This window comes from Astatotilapia calliptera, chromosome 7, assembly GCF_964374335.1.
Source record: "Astatotilapia calliptera chromosome 7, fAstCal68.1, whole genome shotgun sequence".
Classification (NCBI taxonomy): Eukaryota; Metazoa; Chordata; class Actinopteri; order Cichliformes; family Cichlidae; genus Astatotilapia; species Astatotilapia calliptera.
The window spans coordinates 19,924,095-19,941,774 of NC_137428.1; the positions used below are offsets into that span (position 1 = coordinate 19,924,095).

The 17,680-nt window shown below is 39.4% G+C and overlaps 1 protein-coding gene across 3 annotated transcripts; it reads right to left on the reverse strand.

Moving 5' to 3' along the window:
• Window positions 1–1,698: 1,698 nt before the first annotated feature.
• Window positions 1,699–17,675, reverse strand: LOC113025584 (guanine nucleotide-binding protein G(q) subunit alpha-like). Of its 3 annotated transcripts, none has more exons than XM_026173490.2 (8): window positions 17,504–17,675; window positions 16,949–17,102; window positions 11,481–11,665; window positions 6,946–7,100; window positions 6,499–6,627; window positions 4,684–4,813; window positions 3,944–4,097; window positions 1,699–3,590 (listed from the first exon to the last, which is right to left on the reverse strand). In XM_026173490.2, the coding sequence occupies exons 2-8, from the start codon at window positions 17,082–17,084 to the stop codon at window positions 3,400–3,402; spliced, it is 1,080 nt and encodes a 359-aa protein (XP_026029275.1). In that variant the 5' UTR covers window positions 17,085–17,102; window positions 17,504–17,675; the 3' UTR covers window positions 1,699–3,399. The 3 variants fall into 3 exon arrangements, with proteins under 3 accessions (XP_026029275.1, XP_026029276.1, XP_026029277.1); XM_026173491.2 differs by lacking the exon at window positions 17,504–17,675 and adding an exon at window positions 17,320–17,474; XM_026173492.2 differs by lacking the exons at window positions 16,949–17,102; window positions 17,504–17,675 and adding an exon at window positions 11,753–11,810.
• Between the last annotated feature and the right edge of the window lie 5 nt (window positions 17,676–17,680).

Here is a 17,680-nt window from a genome sequence, read left to right on the forward strand (position 1 = left end):
CTGCACACACCTTTACCCCAAGGCCCTGCATGTGTGGGTGATTGTGGTGGAGCAGGAAGAGGGAGGCAGCTGGAGGTGGGGAGGGAAGGAAGGGAGGGGCAAGTGACCCCTCCCTGGGGCCGGCTCCCTCGCCGACCCCAGTAGGCACCCCCACACTCTGCAACCCGCCAGGGAAAGGGGGCCCAGGCCCATCCGGACCGGGGCCCAGTTCGGCAGCGCCGCCTGGCCCCACAGAACCCGGGACAGCCCACCCGACCCCACCACAGAGAAAACTGCACTCACTCCGTCATCCACTCATCTTTTTTTCCCCTTAACTATGGAAATAATGCTGTCATTATGTGCTTCAGTTCCATCATCTTCCAACTTTTTGGTGTTGCTGAGCCAGTGCTTTCCTTCATTTTATGTAGTTGATTGTGGATTTGGCCATAGACTTTGCCATTTTGTCAGTTTTTTGTTTTTTTTTACTTCCACCCTAACAAATCTTTTCACATCTCTCTGAATCCCATATTGCACGCCCAACAAAGGAAATCAGCTCTTGATATTTCATCTGTTTAATTTGTCATGAAATAGCAAGGGAACAGGCCTCCACGATTATGAAGCTGTATATGTTATCTCATTATACAATAATATTATATTTGAATAAATATATTATTGTGACTGTGGCTCAGGGAGTAATCAGTTGCTGGGATGAGGCCTGGCTGCTCTTGTCTGCACGCCAAAGTATCCTTCGGCATATTAATGTTAGATAGAAAGCACTTACTTGCATGAATGGATGAATGACATGTATAAAGTGCTTTGAATGCTCATCTAGTATAGAAAAGCTCTATATTATTAAATATACTATCAGCCAATTGGCTAAATCCCTTTTAACCCTCTGAAAATGGGGAAATAGTGTAAAAATGGCTTTAATTCCTAAACAGATCATATCAAGCCCCTTAAATATAGCTGGAAGTCTGCACCCCAGTCACATCTTCACTGTTTGCTTTCAAATCGAAAGTGGTGGTTGAAATTTTGCCTGGTGATAATTAATAAATAAATAAATAAATACAACTGTCAACTTCTACCTCAGCATAATATACAATGGACACCTAACTCTACATGTATGTCTTTTATTAAGGTCACGCAGCCATGATTGGCCTAATGATGCTGTGACTTATTTATTATTAATGTTAAAACAGGTAAACAAAAAAGTAAAATTAGTGGAAATCAGCTGTGAATCATTCGCATTTTTAAATGTGGAGATTTTTACTGGGAAATCTTTCAAATCTTTCCTTAGCTACAGTCCTTGGGCTCATTATTTTGACTTGATGATGTTTTAGGTGAAATGTAGGATAACGGTTTTTAATTCATGTTCGATGTGGGGTTGAATTGACTGCATGTAGAACAGACCACTAAGGATTTGGTGCCCAGCAGCCACCTCACTTTTAATCTATCCTTGTGTCACATACAACTGCCACATTACTTTGAGTGTCCTCCAAAAATATTGGTTCTTTGCCACACTCTATATCCCTGCATACAAGACTAAAAATATGGACCTAATGCTGTAGGCTCCAGCCAGATGGATGTATCACAGAGGAGGATTTTAGGACTTAGACTGCTCCAGATGAGCTCTTCAAGCAGCCAAGAAGACAAACACTTGAATGGCAAACCATCAGTGTGCCGGAGCTGATTTGCAAACACAGACAAAGACTGAAAACCTAAAATGAACAGATTGTTTATTTATCCAATCGCATTTAAAAAGACTGCATTCACATATTACAGTCATAGTGAAATATACCAATAAATAAAATGGTACACATTAGCCTGTGAAGAGGGTTCTGTGAACAATAGTGCTACGGATACACTCTGAGCTTTTTCTTTATGCCTGCAAATAGACCATCTCTAAAGCGTCAGAGATGATTTAACATTTAAAAGTTCTCCCTTTAGCAGTTTCAACACTGACCGTGATGTGAGTAAAAAGACAGAAAAATAACCACAGTGGGAGATTACCCAACCATGCAATATGTACACTATGCCTTTAGATAAATAAAAGGGGAAGTTGTAAAGCCTTTTGAGCAAAGCAAGAAATATACTTAAAAATCCAATCAAACAGTCTTTGAACTGAAGAACTGACACAAGAAATAAATGTGAATATCACTTTGAAATGTTTAGAATTAGAAAACAAAAAACAAAAAGTATGCCGTGCTCAAAAAAAGTGGCTTAAAAGGGTCAATGCAGACAATGTACGGTGGCCCTGAGAGGTCAAAGGAACTGCAAACTAAAGAAATACCAGCAAATAGAAAAATGTTGAAAAAGCACACAAAGGACAACAGAACTTGAATAAAACACAACAGTAGTAGAAAAACACACAAAACCCAAAAGTGTTATTGGTGAGGTATGTCACCAAACACCTGAAGTGGCAACAATCTAGTGCTAAATGGCTAATAGCAAACATCTATCTGCAGTATTACATGAATCATATGAAAACACTGCATGTTTTTCTCCCTCACAACGTGGATGAGTCGTGTGCTCCTTTTAAGCCTACAATGTTTCGCAGCTGGTCCTTCGAATAAACGCCTCCCCCAAAAACACCTGTTTTGTTGCTCTGATTTAACTTCGACTGTGTTTTATTCGGCTTCTGTGTTTTGCTTTGTTTTTTCATTTCCAATGTGTTTTGTGTGCATTTGGAGAAATTTTCGGTTTGTTGGTGTTTTTAAGTCGCAGCGCAGTTCTGAAGTTGCAGCGTTTGACCTCTCTGGGACACCGTACAAACGTGAGGCGCATCGAGTGAATTGAAATTTGAAAACTGGAGCAAGTACGACACAACCACCGCTACAAAATATACAATGTGCAAGTAACAGTGGTAAATAAGGTCAGTGTGTCATTAGTGTTGATTACGACTAGTTCCCTTTAAGTCAAGACACAACCTAAGCATTCAGATGCTTCGAACACTTTTTAGCTTGAAAAACAAACCATGACAAACTTGGATTAGTGATGTGAGGTGCTGCATTGCAGTTAGTCTGCATTCACTTCCACAGATTTCCTGAAGCAGAGACTCAGTACATTACAAGTCCTCTGAGGCTCTTGAGGACACTGAAATATTTTACACTGCTACACAAAGCACTCCATAAAATTCAGTGTTTACTATAATAGGCTCCTCGCTAAGGCAACGCTTTCAACGTCACACTTCATAATAGCTGAAGACATCCACTTTAAAGAGTGTAACTAGAAAATTTCAAATACATAAGTAGTGGAGCCATTTGACGACAAGCCGCGTTACTTCTCCGTTTCCTGTTTTTGGATTTAAGAGTTCAACAGCAGCGTGAAGCAAACAGAACCACAGAGGAGCTCTCCCGGCTGCCAGGTGTACAAAGCCGATTGAGTTACAGCAAAAAGAAGAAGAACAAGACCGCCACACTTTTAGACCAAGTTGTAGGCATCCAGGTGGCCCTGCAAGATGTGGTCCTTCACCACGCAGAAGACAAACCGGACGTTGTCTGTGTCTGTGGCGCACGTGAAATGGGAGTAGATGATTTTTTTCTCATCTGGGTTAAGACTGACAAACATGTCTAATATGAATGCTTTTCCCGCGTCGACGTCCTGTGGAGGACCTAGAAGAAGAAAACAGCACAGGAATATTTTAGTAGTTGTGTAAAAGTGAAAAATTGTAAGTTAGATTCATGCATTTCCATGAAGAAATAGAAATCTGAATTCACAGGCAAAGCATATCATTTTTATCAGCGGAAAACAAACTGGTACACTCGTGTTTGGTCTGGTATAACCAGTAGCATTTAGTAGTTAATGCCAGCGAACTGTAAAAAGGAGTGAGTGTGTTGTTGGTGATTGTAAGAGAAAGACTTTGTTATTTGACACAGTGAATCAGCAAAAACGAATGGACCAAGATGCTCATATTATCATGTTCTATTCAAATGTTCTTTGCAGCGAGTGCGCTAGTTCCCCTTACCGTCGTACTCAGGGAAGTAGTCAACCAAATGTGAATACATGATTTTTTCCTCGAGTAAATCTATCTTGTTGAGGAACAAGATGATCGAGGATTCTTCGAACCACTTGTAGCTTATGATTGTCTTGAACAAGGCCATGCTTTCTTCCATTCGGTTCTGTGAAAAAAAACAAACATATAAATAAATAAAGAATGAAAGGGAGCAAACACAACAGACGTGAATCCCTGCTGAAGAACAGCAGTACTTCACCAGTGATTGTCTGTGTGAGCAAATTCAATTGGCTGTAATCTCATCAAGTGAACAGGCCTCACTAAAAGGTGCCCTTTGTTGGGCTAAAGTGACTTTAGAGCTCCCCCTGCAGTTGAACTATGAGCACTGCCACAAAGGAGGGCTGAGATGAGGTTAATCAATGTGGCCAGAAAGTGAGAGAGAGAGAAACAGAGAGACAAAGAGAGAGAGAGAGAGGAGCTGGACTCTGCAGAAATCTAGGTCATCATTTCCACCTAACAGGTTTGGCCTTAAACAAAGGAAACAAAGTCCCTTTGTGTCCTATCCAGTGAGTTGGGTGTTTTTTTATCCCAAAGCAAGCTACTGTCTTTTCCCATGTAAGAAACATGTGTATATATATATATATATATATATATATATATATATATATATATATATATATATATATATATATATATATATATATATATATATATATATATATTAGATTACTATTTTTAAGTCTGATTTTTACCTCATTGGAAGACTCAGCGAGGACCTGATCGTACTCACTAAGTGCCACCAGGAACATGATGGAAGTGACATTTTCAAAACAGTGGATCCATTTCCTCCTCTCTGAACGCTGACCACCCACATCCACCATCCTACAGTCACAGGTTTAAACCGGTGAAAAATATTAAGGTAACATAAATGATACAAATGATGTTTCTTAAAAATGATAACAGGACCGGAGACAGCAATGTAAAGTACATGAACTGTTATATTAAAGAGGTAAAACCAGTCAAACTGGGGGAACCAGTCAAACAGCAGCTAATATAATCAGTGGCCAGCTGTCACAGCGACATAGTCTAAAATTGGTCAGTTCAAACAGGATGTTTCTTTCTAATTCTAATGTGAACTCTAATGTGCGTTACATTTTAATGGGCTTCCTGAAAATTAACATCTCAGTGTCCAGTTACCTAACACACAGTAGGTGGCTTTGAGAGATCATTTTAAAGTTGGTCGGGCCTTCTCACAAAGTTTGACTAATTATCGACACAGTTAAACGTCACTATTTTTAGCGTTAAAATGATATTTAGTTTTCTAATTAACAAACATTTTGTTTGCTATATAACTATGAAATCAATTTAACACACTCTTCATGCAGAACTGCTCTGTGTGATCTGTCTGCTCTTGCTATACGTAGCCGCCCAGGATGGCAGACTTGATGAACAAATTATATTTAGGGACGCAATGATAACTGCAGTCCAAGGGCGAACAGGTGAAAGTGTTGCTTATAGGGCTGTTCGATATAACGATATATATCGGATGACGATATAAAAACGTCTATTGTTTCATTTTACGCTATCGTTTGTTTCGCAAAATAAACTGTTTACGGCAACATTTTTTCATCGTTTTGATGGTCACTGTAGTGGCTATATTAATTTCTTAAAGTTCTCTCTTTCTCTTATATTTAATATAACCACACTACAGACGACAAGCGCCTGTTTTTATGCGTTGTGGTTAGCAACAACGACGGTAACAGCATCGCGTGTCCGCTTGTTTATGTTCCACATAAACCTTTCACAATAAAGCTCAAGATCCTGTTGAGACTTTTCAAAATAAACAGAATCACGTGAAAGAGCAGATTATTTACGGATGAGAATTAAAAAAGAGCCACCAGGTGCTAAAAAATAAACCTTAGACTCAAACGTTAGAACAGGCTTTTCCCCGCAGCACGCTGTGTAATAAATACTCACAAAGAAAACGGCGGCCTTTACAACTTATGTCTAAAAATGTATCGTTTCATGCATCGGTTAAAACACTCGACTCCAGCTACATGACGCGCAGCTGGAAACACTTCCCGCAAGACGAGCTGCCCGAGATTCACAGAATTTACAGAAAATGTTAAATTTTTGTGATTTATATCGTTATCGGGAAGATAGAATTCTTATATCGGGATATGAGATTTTTGTCATATCGCACAGCCCTAGTTGCTTATGTGCTTATGTTACCTGATAACACTAGGTGTCATCAGGGACAATGTCATTGTTTTTGCAGGTATCTGGTTACCAGAGAGGTTACAAGTAAAAAGAAAAAAAAACAGGATGGCCATTCGCTAGCAGTGAATGCACCATAATGATGTATACACACAATAGACATTGTACTCGGGAGGTAGAAGGGTAGAAGATTTTAAAACAGGTTACTGGATCTTTATATATATAAGATATAAATGTATCGATCCCTGTAATACCTCGAATTATGTTATCTGCTTTTAAGGAATGTTGCATTATTTTTAATAGTATTTGTGGGGGACACCAACAAAAGAAAGAAAGAAAAAACCACTCACCTGAACACCACACCCTCCAGGTCAAAAGGGTACTCTATGATACCGGTTGTGGGCACCCTCACCCTCAGCACATCTTGCTGAGTTGGCAGATACCCAGTATCAGAGATTCGATCCAAGTCATCCAGATAGCTAATAGCACAGGGGGAGGATAATGCAGTGTTAAGAAATGAAAATGAAAGCTGCTGACAGAAAGACTGATGAAGAAGCAGAACAGAGAGGGAGAGAAGGAAGACATTTATTTTGAATTATTTAAGTCATGGCTGTATCTGTTTCAGCCATGTAGCTGCAATGAATTATTTAGAATTTAAATGCGTTTCTTTTTAACAACCTTAAATGGAAAAACTACTAAGCCTCTGTGTCCTTGGTGCATTAAAAAGACGGCTGGCAGATGAAACACAGGAAATTATTAGACAGTGTGTGAGGAGTTATTCTTCTGTTTACACTCACTATTTGGCTGAGTCTGAGAGCTGGTATTCCCGCTTCCGATTGTAACATTCCTGAATTCCCGGGTCGCTCCACAAGCTCTTCAAGGCATCAATGTATGGGTTGGTTAATGTTACCACCTTTTCCACATCAGCCTTATTGACAGTTGTGGCGTTGGCCTGAGCATCACAATAACACATTAATATTAGCGACAACTTCAGAAAGAATAATTACTTTAATATTGTGTTATTTATAGGAAGCATCTCTTGCGCAACTGTCACCGCAGCATTATAGGTGACGAATCAGTCCCAGTGCTGGAAGGAAGGAGTGATGTCATCCGGTTTACCAAGATAACAAATACCAAACAAGATGGAATTAAGATTCTGATTCATACTACCAATCATTTACTGAAACTAACTGTTCAACATATAAGCACATCATTTCGATACAGTGGGGGAAATAATTGTTCCAAAGAAATGAAAAGTTTATATTTTTATGATAATTTCATTTTAATAGAGGCAGAATATCAACCAAACCACATTACGTAAAAGCTATAAGTAGATTTTCTTGTCATTGAGTGAAATAAGTATTTGATCCCCTACAACGCAGCAGGAATGGCTGTGTGCCACGTACGGTCAATCAATCAACTACGGATCGTCCTTTTTGAACTCCTTGTGTGTATGAAGCGCAACTTTCCAGAGAATCAGTTCCCTCCATTTTACCACTTTGGGCAGTATCAAAGAGCCAAGAATAAAAATAAGAAACCTAACGGATTTCGAGAGTTTCGGCAAAGAGGAGCGGGCCAAACTCCCCCCTGAGGTGTGTACACGCCTGGTGATGTGAGCAAACTTTCAAATTCAGCAGGCAATCAAATATTTATTTCCCCCACTGTAAAAGAGAACTTTTTGATAGTCTCCAGCAGACATGATGAAATTAAGCCCTGTTTAAACTACTGTCACAGGGGGTCTTTAAAAACCAATAAGTAATCTCTGAGCTTCCAAACATAAAACAATAAATCTGATTTGAAGGTATCTGTGTAGTGGTTTTTCTTGAGTATGTTATCAACAGCTGTTGTTTAGAAATCGTCATTCTCAACCTAGCAGTCAAGCGTGTTAACCCCATCTGCAGGAATTTAGTGCATTGGTTTGCATGGCATTGTTGTGGGAGAGAAGCGGTACCAGTATGTTATACGGCAGCCATCAGTGAAAACGGAAATGACACTGAAGAAATCAGACACAACATGAAAGGAGCTGGGGTAGATATGGGTTGCAAAGCAGCTTGCAGAGGCAGTACTAGCCGTGGGAAGGCTAAAGCATTTGCATGCCCCCATATCAGATTTTTTCAACAGGAAGCACAGAAGGGCAGCAGTTCAGCAATCTGAAGCAATAGTAAACATGAGAATCAAAACCCATCATTAATGAAATTCCAGTGTTATGAAATATATGAATCGAACCGGCTGATTACACTGCAACGCTCCAATGAAGGTAACACTGAAGAACAGATATCTGTTTGTTGAGTCATATATTTTTCATAATGCAGAAGTCTTTGGAAGGGATTTTCCACTTTGTTTGATTTTTTGTTTTTGTTTTTTCATGCTAACTAAAATGCTCCTGCTTCAAAATATACTCCCATTCTTTGATGGTCCTGTTTTTCTTTTTCTATTTTACATTTTCTTCCCCCTGCAGTCACTGACCACCTAATAGAAATCAAAAAATCTTAGCATTTTACTAAAAGATTGTTCCAGCTTTTAATTCCACACCACTAATACAATGTAACTTACTCGCCTCCATCACTCAACAGCTGCCACTGTTTTATGTGCCGCGCCTCAAATAATCACGTCACTTCCAGTGTCTACTTCATTTTTTATAGAGCTACTCAGAGGCAGATTTCTTATTTAAGACTCAAAAACACAATCATAGAAATACCACTGAGTATTCTTCTTACAGTATATTCCAGTATAGAGCTAGCTAGCCGCAGTTATGAAAGTATCATTAAGGCAGTCACATGAGTCTAGAGAGAGGTTGGCAACTGCCTTGTGTCCACCTTACTGGTTGCCAGCAAAACATCTTTGTGGTTTGTGTCTCACTTTTTCAAGTTTCGCTACAGTTCAGTGTTTAATTAGCAAGTGTTTGCAGACAGGTCAGTGTCATCCATAACAGCCACAAGCAAGCATTACACCGTGCTAGTGACCACAGTAATCACAAGGAGGTGTGACTTTTTGTGTAAACCTCTTACATAAAAAGTTAACTAAAACTATCACTTTTGACTTTATATGAGAAAATGCTTTCAGAATAAAAGTCTAACCTGTGTGTTTAGTGAAGCAAACAGTAGGAGCAAGCTTCACTAAGTTAAGATGTTCTCCTTCTGGTGAAAGCAAGCAAAAAGCTAGTTACCCCAGCAGGCTTTTTTGTGAGCATATAAATTTAATCCAACTCGTTCAATTGTTCTTTTGGTTTTGTTTTTGCTTTGTTTTCTTTTTGTTTCAGAGAGGTTATACGAGGACTCAAATCTTTGGATGGGCCTTCTGTGCATTACTATAGATTCTAAGCTACGATTTCACCATTCAGGGAAGAGGTTTAGTGAACTGATATACTGAGTGCCTGATATCACCGCTCGCTAAATTATTCAAACAGACAGTCAATAGTTTATTCAATAATGAGCGATAAATTTGGTTTCCAGACAGGAGTCTAATGCACTTTTTTGTGATCAGCATAGTTTGTGAACAGTGTAGTTGATTTGATGAATAAACGCACTTATTTCAGACACAGCGACGGATGTCTTGACCTCACTGACCTACGGTCTCTCTGTGTTTCACTGCTGATTTATGCAAACCAACTGCATACAAACAGTGCCATCCTGTGAGCTTTTACAGAACACCACCAACACTACAGGAAAGAAAAAATATAACTCACATGCTGACTCAGATGATCACTGACATAGGCTCTCCTGGATTGCATCCTAACCTGGAGCTTTACCTAATGTAGTCTCTGTGTGTGAGCTAGCACGTTTTTGTGATTAATACGCACCTGGGGCCCGTTCTTCGTACGTCGCTTACTACATCCAAGATCAAATGACACATCCAAGACCAAACCATCGCGCTAACCGTGAGCTCACTAATCCGGTTCCCCGAACACACCTGCTGTTGACGATTAGTACAGCTGGATGAAGTAATGTGAGATCACTGGGTGTCGTAAAAGGGGCTACGCATCGATAGTGGAAACATTGATCGGCAACCCTCTGATTGGTCGGCGAAAATGTCGAAGGAGTGCGCTCAGTATTTTTCGGCAGCAGAGCAAGAACTCTTGAGTGAGGGATTTCAGGAGTTTCAGAGTTTAATCAGAACGCAAGGGAACACTGCAAAGGCTGCAAAAGCAAGGAGAGAGGGCTGGCAGAAAGTTGCTGACAAATTAAACTCGTAAGTGATTTAATAATAACAATAATAATGGAGTGGATTGATATAGCGCTTTTCAAGGCACCCAAAGTGCTTTACAATGCCACTATTCAGTCACTCTCACATTCACACACTGGTGGAGGCAGCTACACTTGTAGCCACAGCTGCCCTGGGGCAGACTGACAGAAGCCAGGCTGCCATATCGCGCCATCGGCCCCTCTGGCCAACACCAGTAGGCGGTAGGGTAAATTTATTATATCACACTATATTATCCAATATTATATTACATTATATTATATTATGTTATATTATATCCCCTTACACATTAGAGCCACAACAGGACCCACTAGAACATGGGAACAAGTAAAAGTGAAATATAAGAATATTCTACAGAATGGTAATATTTATCACTTATATTGCTTTTCGTCTCTTGAAAAGAGACCCTGAAATAATCTGTTTGTTTATAACAGCAACCAAGAAAAGGGCAGAGCAACAAAAGACAGGTGGTGGTCCTGCACCCCCTCGTCAACAAGTTGGTTAAGTAAATAATACCCTCACGGGAAAATCGATATCTCTCAATGAGCACACTGTCGCGCTGAGCTAAAGGATCCTGTCTATCCCGCAATATACGCTGAATTCTGAAAACTCCTTATCAATCTTGCACCTTCCGCAATGGGTGGCTCGCGTAAACGGACAGGATATGACTGCGACAGACTTCCCAAATCCACCTTCGCCGGATGAGCTTCGGGGAACCGAACGATCCAAGATCACGCGAAATCGTCAACAATCAAACTTACTTAGCGAGGTACGAAGAACGGGCCCCTGGTGTTTGTAAGACAGGAACAGATTCCTGTATGAATAATGGGGAATTCCTGATCTCTTACTTGTTTTTGGCTCAGGACTACCAGTTTTTACATGCTTGCAGTGTGACACTCTGTATACTTCAAAACGACAGCTCACTCCGTAAGTAGACAAAACTCTCTGGCAGCAGGATTGCAAAACTAAACACTGTTGCAAATTACCAGAAGTGCTTCACCCTAAATACACAGTAATACACACTGCAGGCTCTGTCAGTAAACCTTCCGCATGCTTCTGTGGGACTGTGTCTGATAAAAACCGCTTTCTCAATTTGTCTGAGCAAAGCAGCGAAGAAAGGACACAGGCCTACCTTGTTGTGCTCATACTTGTAGGGGATCTGCAGTGCGTTCATGGCCTGGATCATGGCCTGCATGGCTGTGAAGATGTTCTGGTACACCAGCTGTTTGAAGCCTCTCTTGTCTTCATCAGAGTATCCACGGCCATGGATGATCCTCATTTGTTTAATGAACGTGCTCTTGCCACTTTCACCAGTTCCTATCCAACAGGAGGCATAAATGTAGTTTTATTCTTTATTCCCATCAAAATACCAACAATACAATGCACCTGTCCTCCCCTCTATACCTTATCACATCCAGATACTGTGTAAATCCAAAGGTCATTTTCATCCCCTCAAGTGATTCTTGATCCAATAAGAACACATGGAAAATCAGATTTTAAAAATATATATATATGAAATATTTATTACAGAAAAAACCTATTACAGACATGTTTTGTTTTGTTTTGTTTTGTCTTGGTTGTTTTTACAAAATGATTTTTTTTATAATTACAGGACGATCAATAAGCTACCTGAGCCCTTCCTGTAATTTTACTTTTACTTTTTTTATTTCTTACAATTTAAGCACAAAGAGACACAATTATGTTATTTACCACAACAGCAGGTAGAAAAAACTTAAAGTCTGAGAACTTGTTTTTTTATAGTGGTAGAAGAAGCATCTAGATTATTTACTTAAATAAAAACTTCTTTAAACATATATAAGGAAAATTCTTTTAATTAAAGTCCAACTAAACTAAAAGTGCCTCAACTATAACTATTCATTATACAGAATTCATTTTTTCAGTATATTATAGGATCAAGGTGATTATAGTTAACTAAAACTGAAAACTAAAGCAGATTTGAAGAAAACATTTTAGTTACCTAAAAAAAAGTGAAAATTAAAACTAGACTTGTGCAAAAATGTAAACTATATAAAATAAGATTTTGTAAAAACTATAGTATCTGTTAGTTTGTTAAAAAGGTGTTATTTCAGCTTGGCTGATGAGGCATTGATGGACATGCTTATTGAGACTCCACAGGATTGTGAGTCAACTGCTTTCAAAATATTCTGTGTTTTTATTGTAACACCGGTATAAATTTTCCTAAATCGTGCCTCCGACATATGCCTTCCATACAATAATAATTAAAAAGCCTAAATCTGACACTGAAACTAACAAAAACTAAACTGAAACTAAACCGTTTAAAACAGTAGAAAGTAAGTGAAACTAAACTGGATTAAAAACAAAAAGTCAAAATGAATTGAAATAAAAAAACGAATTAGAAATCACAAAAATAAAATAACTCTGAAAGGAAATAATTTAAAAAAATATTCAGTCATTAATGAGTACATCACTTGTAATTATAATTTAAGCACTGACCTTTGGCTTAATAAAAAATAACAAGGTATAAATTTTTGATTGATTTAAGGCTATAAAACACACACACACACACACATATATATATATATATATATATATATATATATATATATATATATATAAAATAACATCTGTCGCAAAAAAATAATGACAGAAATATTTAACTAATACAGGTACGTCAGAACTTGTTTTACGTTTTCCTGCTGACCCTGTTGACACATCCATCCATTTCAATTATATTGTTTCTGTAAAACGTTCACATATTCTATATATATTCGTGCAGTGTGTAAGCGATCAGCTAGTTTTAACTGTAAAACTCCCACTCTTTCTGTCTGTTGACATTGAAATTCCTTTTTGGATCACTATGCGTCACACTGATAAGCTCTTGACTTTTTGATACCAGATGAAAATTTCAACACTTTCAGTGTTTTCTTTAAGGTCCTAACAACAGGTGTTCATTCCCCAGTATTCTGAGTTTAGTTTAAGGTAGTAAATGTTAGCATGTTAACGCAGTCAGCATAATAATCATTACATCACCAAATGGACTGCAAACTTTATAGCTGTGAGCATCAAAACATGCTGATGTTAGCATTTAGCTTAAGGAGCAACTATGCCTGAGGTCTCACCAGCAGCACGGATGCAGACTCTCCTGTTTAGCAACACTGGATGGGGTTTTATAGCTCGAGGAATAAACTATGTCAGGTTATCACTAAACAGATGGTATACAGAGCGATTGATTTTATTGCTTCATTTATTTATTTAATAATAATAATAATAATAATAATAATAATAATAATAATAATAATAATAATAATAATAATAATAATAATGGATTGTATTTATATAGCGCTTTTCGAGACCCTCAAAGCACTTTACAATTCCACTATTCATTCACACACTGGTGGAGGGAAGCTACAGTTGTAGCCACAGCTGCCCTTGGTGCAGACTGACAGAAGCGAGGTTGCCATATCGCGCCACTCGGCCCCTCTGGCCATCACCAGTAGGCGGTAGGTGAAGTGTCTTGCCCAAGGACACAACGACCAGGAACAGACAGAGCTGGGGATCGACCCGGCAACCTTCCGGTTACAAGATGAGCTTCCCAACCCCCTGAACCACGGTCGCCCCGAATGTAGTTATGATCATAATATATTATCCTGATGTCCTCTTATGTAAACTTGGACATAACTTGCATCAAATGTTACGTTTTGTCATCTCATGGGTGGCTGGTAGATTTATTAGAAGTTGCGGCATTTCCCCGTGTAGCTGACAATGCAGAAATGACACCGGTGAGACAACCCTGTGCACAAATGAAAGCAACAGTATTTCTTTTAAAATGTTATTAGAGAGTACTTAAAGCGATGTGCACTGTTCCAATCTCAGACTGAAACTGGTCGTGGGCTAAAATACAGAGTGCTGTCTACTGAAGCTAAAAGGCTGGTGACACGTTCAACATGACTACCCATGCTTGACTGCTTTAGACCTTCAACTTAATCACTGATGACACATCCTTTGCCAAATAGTCAAATTAAATGTGGCACCTTATTAAGTACACCTGTTCAACTACTTATTTATGCAAACATCTGATCCGCCAATCACATTGCAAGAACAGCATTTAGAACATAGTCAAGACAAAATGGTGAAGTTTAAACTGAGCAGCCGACTGGGGAAGAAGGGTGATTGAAGTGACTTTGAATGTAGCGTGGTTGTTGGTGACAAATGGGCTAAGTATTTGAGAAACTGTTGATCTGCTGGGATTTTCCCACACTGCCATCTCAAGAGTTTACAGAGGATATTTTCCCAAACAAGAGAAAATATCCAGTCTGCGGCAGTCCTCTGGAAAAAAAAAGGTATTGATGATGTCAGAGGCCAGAGAAAAATGGCCACACTGCTTCGAGCTGTTACAAAGACCACACCCAGAACCGCTCCGGTCAGCTAAGAACCGGCAACCGAGGATATCACATCCACGAACTTACCAAAATTAGACAGAAAATCAGAAAAATGTTTTCTAGCTTTACGAGTCTCAATTCCTGCCGCAACATTCGGATGGTAGGGTCAGAATTTGATGGACACAACATGAAGCCATATTGTTGCTGACCATGTCCATCCTTTCATGATGCTTGCTTCCAGCACAGTAACACTGTGTCACAAAGCTCTGGTTTCCTGAACATGACGCGTCACAGTCACCAGATGTCAATCCAGCATGGCCCTTTGGGATATGGTGAAACAGAGGATTTGCATTTAGGACGTGCAGCCAACAAATCTTCAGCAGCTGTGCGATGCTGACACGTCAATACGGACCAAAATCTCTGCTGTTAAATGTTACGTTTTTCCAGCACCTCAATGAATCTGTGACACTACGAATTAAAGCAGCTCTGAAAGTAGAAAGGAGCAAGGAGGAACTAATGAAGCACCCGGTGCCCTGTAGTATACAGATGAGGACTGCAACTAATATTTCTTTTCTGTACAGATTAAATGACAGCGGTGTGTGGAGCCCATGCCATACTGGATTTTATGGGGCCAATTCTAAAGGAAGTTGAAACAAAATGTATACCATCAACTAAAGTGAGATAGATGAGGGAGGACTCATCACACGTCCAGGTATAACTGTTAGCAATTATGTTACTAATACATGTAGATTTGTCACATCTTTATACCTCATAAAGTCTCCAAATCATGCAGAGATTATAAATGCAAACTAGGGTCAGGAAGCTACAGTCTAACATGCTCGTGGCTAACCACAAAAATGCTACAAAACTAGTTGACCCAAGGCTAGTCGCATATTATTTCGTAAAAGGAAAAAAGCTGACGAGTGAGTATTTGAGCTTCGTGTCATGTCATGCCTGTCTGAACCAGCAATGTATACCAGAGGACTGCTTACTGTTGTGTAGAAGAAAAATGCTGTTATCAGATACACTGCACAGATCTGTCGATGGGCAGTTCTGAAGAGCTGGAGGCAGTTGGCTCTGTTAACAGTCAACTGTTTTCTCTTTTTTCGCTGCTCTCCTTAAGATTAAACTGTGATGAGTTTTGTTGTAGTACCAGTTCTTTTTTTAAAATACGTCTCATGAGACGCATACAGCAACCACTGATCAATGTCACCGCAAACCACTAATGTACATAGACTTTGGTCCATGTTAAACTACTACAGTCAGGCCATATGTTGATGTCTTATCAACAAATGAAGTATATACACTTCATTTGGTACACATAATATTTCAATCCTACAAATCTGTGTAGTTAATCCCTTTTTTTCCCCATTTGAGATACAGTAGTAGCTAAAAGTAGTTAAAACTCCCACTGTGAGTACGTTTTGCATGGTTGCCCGTACTGTAACTGCATTTTGCATTGTCTTTACACTTTAACTCACCTCACACAGCAAACTATGCACACGCCCTATGACAGGAACAGTGTTCAGTAGTAAATGACGTGCATGTAAACTTCATCCTACTCCCTTTTGAACATGTAAATTGTGTGGTATATAGAATTATTCACGTCACCTCCATGTTTTTTATTTTACTTTGGGGATTTTTCTGTTTACAATGTATTTATATATATATATATATATATATATATATATATATATATATATATATATATATATATATATATATATATATATATCTTATATTTTTCAGGTTTTAATGTCCACATTCAGGATTCACCTCTTACTCCACTGTTTATAATCTGCTTCCTCTCAGCTACAAAGGCATCATAACACACTCAAGTGCACTGAATCATGTTTACATCTATGTTTTGAGGGGTCTGATTCAAAGAGCAGACAGATGCTAAGTAGGCTGTATTTATTCAAGTAGTCTTCTGTGACACAGCTTTCTTTCTGCATGAATTTAAGAGCTGCACTTGCTGCCTCATATGTCAAAACCGTAAATACAAATATTCAACATAAGGCTGTTATATTTATGCAAGATTTTTTTCTTAAATCGTTAAGACATTTGATGTATCAAATTTAATAATTAATTTGATATAACAGACGAGATGCAAAGACCCTCTTCAGGAGGCCACCTAACGTTTTTCGGGATGCAGCTTCTTAAGTGGAAGTCCTGAAAACTTGTTCCACCTCTGACCTCTGATAGAGGTGTCACAGAGACCGTTTGATCCGTCTCTTACCCAGCAAAAGGAGTTTATATTCCCGTCGGGATTCCCTCTTGTCCCGGCGGAGCTGCCTCTCAATCTCATCGTTGATCCTCCGAGCCTCTTTGGCCTCCGGGCTGAGGCAGCATGCCCCCACGGAGCTCAAAATCATTCCTGGTTACAACTTCACCTTCCAAGGTAAACACACATACATACTGTTTGTTCATACAGCGAACACTCCCCCCTTCCCTTCCTCGGTGTATCCTCGAGTCACAACACACAATGATTAAAGCCCACGGTAACTCTTTACTACAAGCTCCAGCAACTACGCCTCCCCCCTCCCGGAGCTGGAAACAGAAGCTTTAGCAAATTTAAGGAAGTAAAGCAGCTGTTCTCGAGGCTGTTACCTTCTTCCTCTCCAGTAAAAGGGGAAATTAACTTTGTGCAATAAGTTGAGCAGACTGTAACGGCGACTGTGATAGCTGACGCTCCGGGCGTGGTGGACTGAATATGGCGGAGTTTTGACTCCAAGGCGCAACAAAATGACACAAAGATGATATCAATTTTAAAAAAGTGGTTAAGAAGACCTACTCGGTAAATAAGATCCTGCAACCTTCTATCGCGTTATCCTCCTCTGCCTGCAGACTCCTTTATCCCGTCTCCCCCCCAACTCTATCCACAGTGAAAACCAACGGCGCGCCATGTGACAGAGGGCTGTGCCGTGATGGGAAGCCGTGTGGGCTTTCACTATTACATTATAGGAGCAGA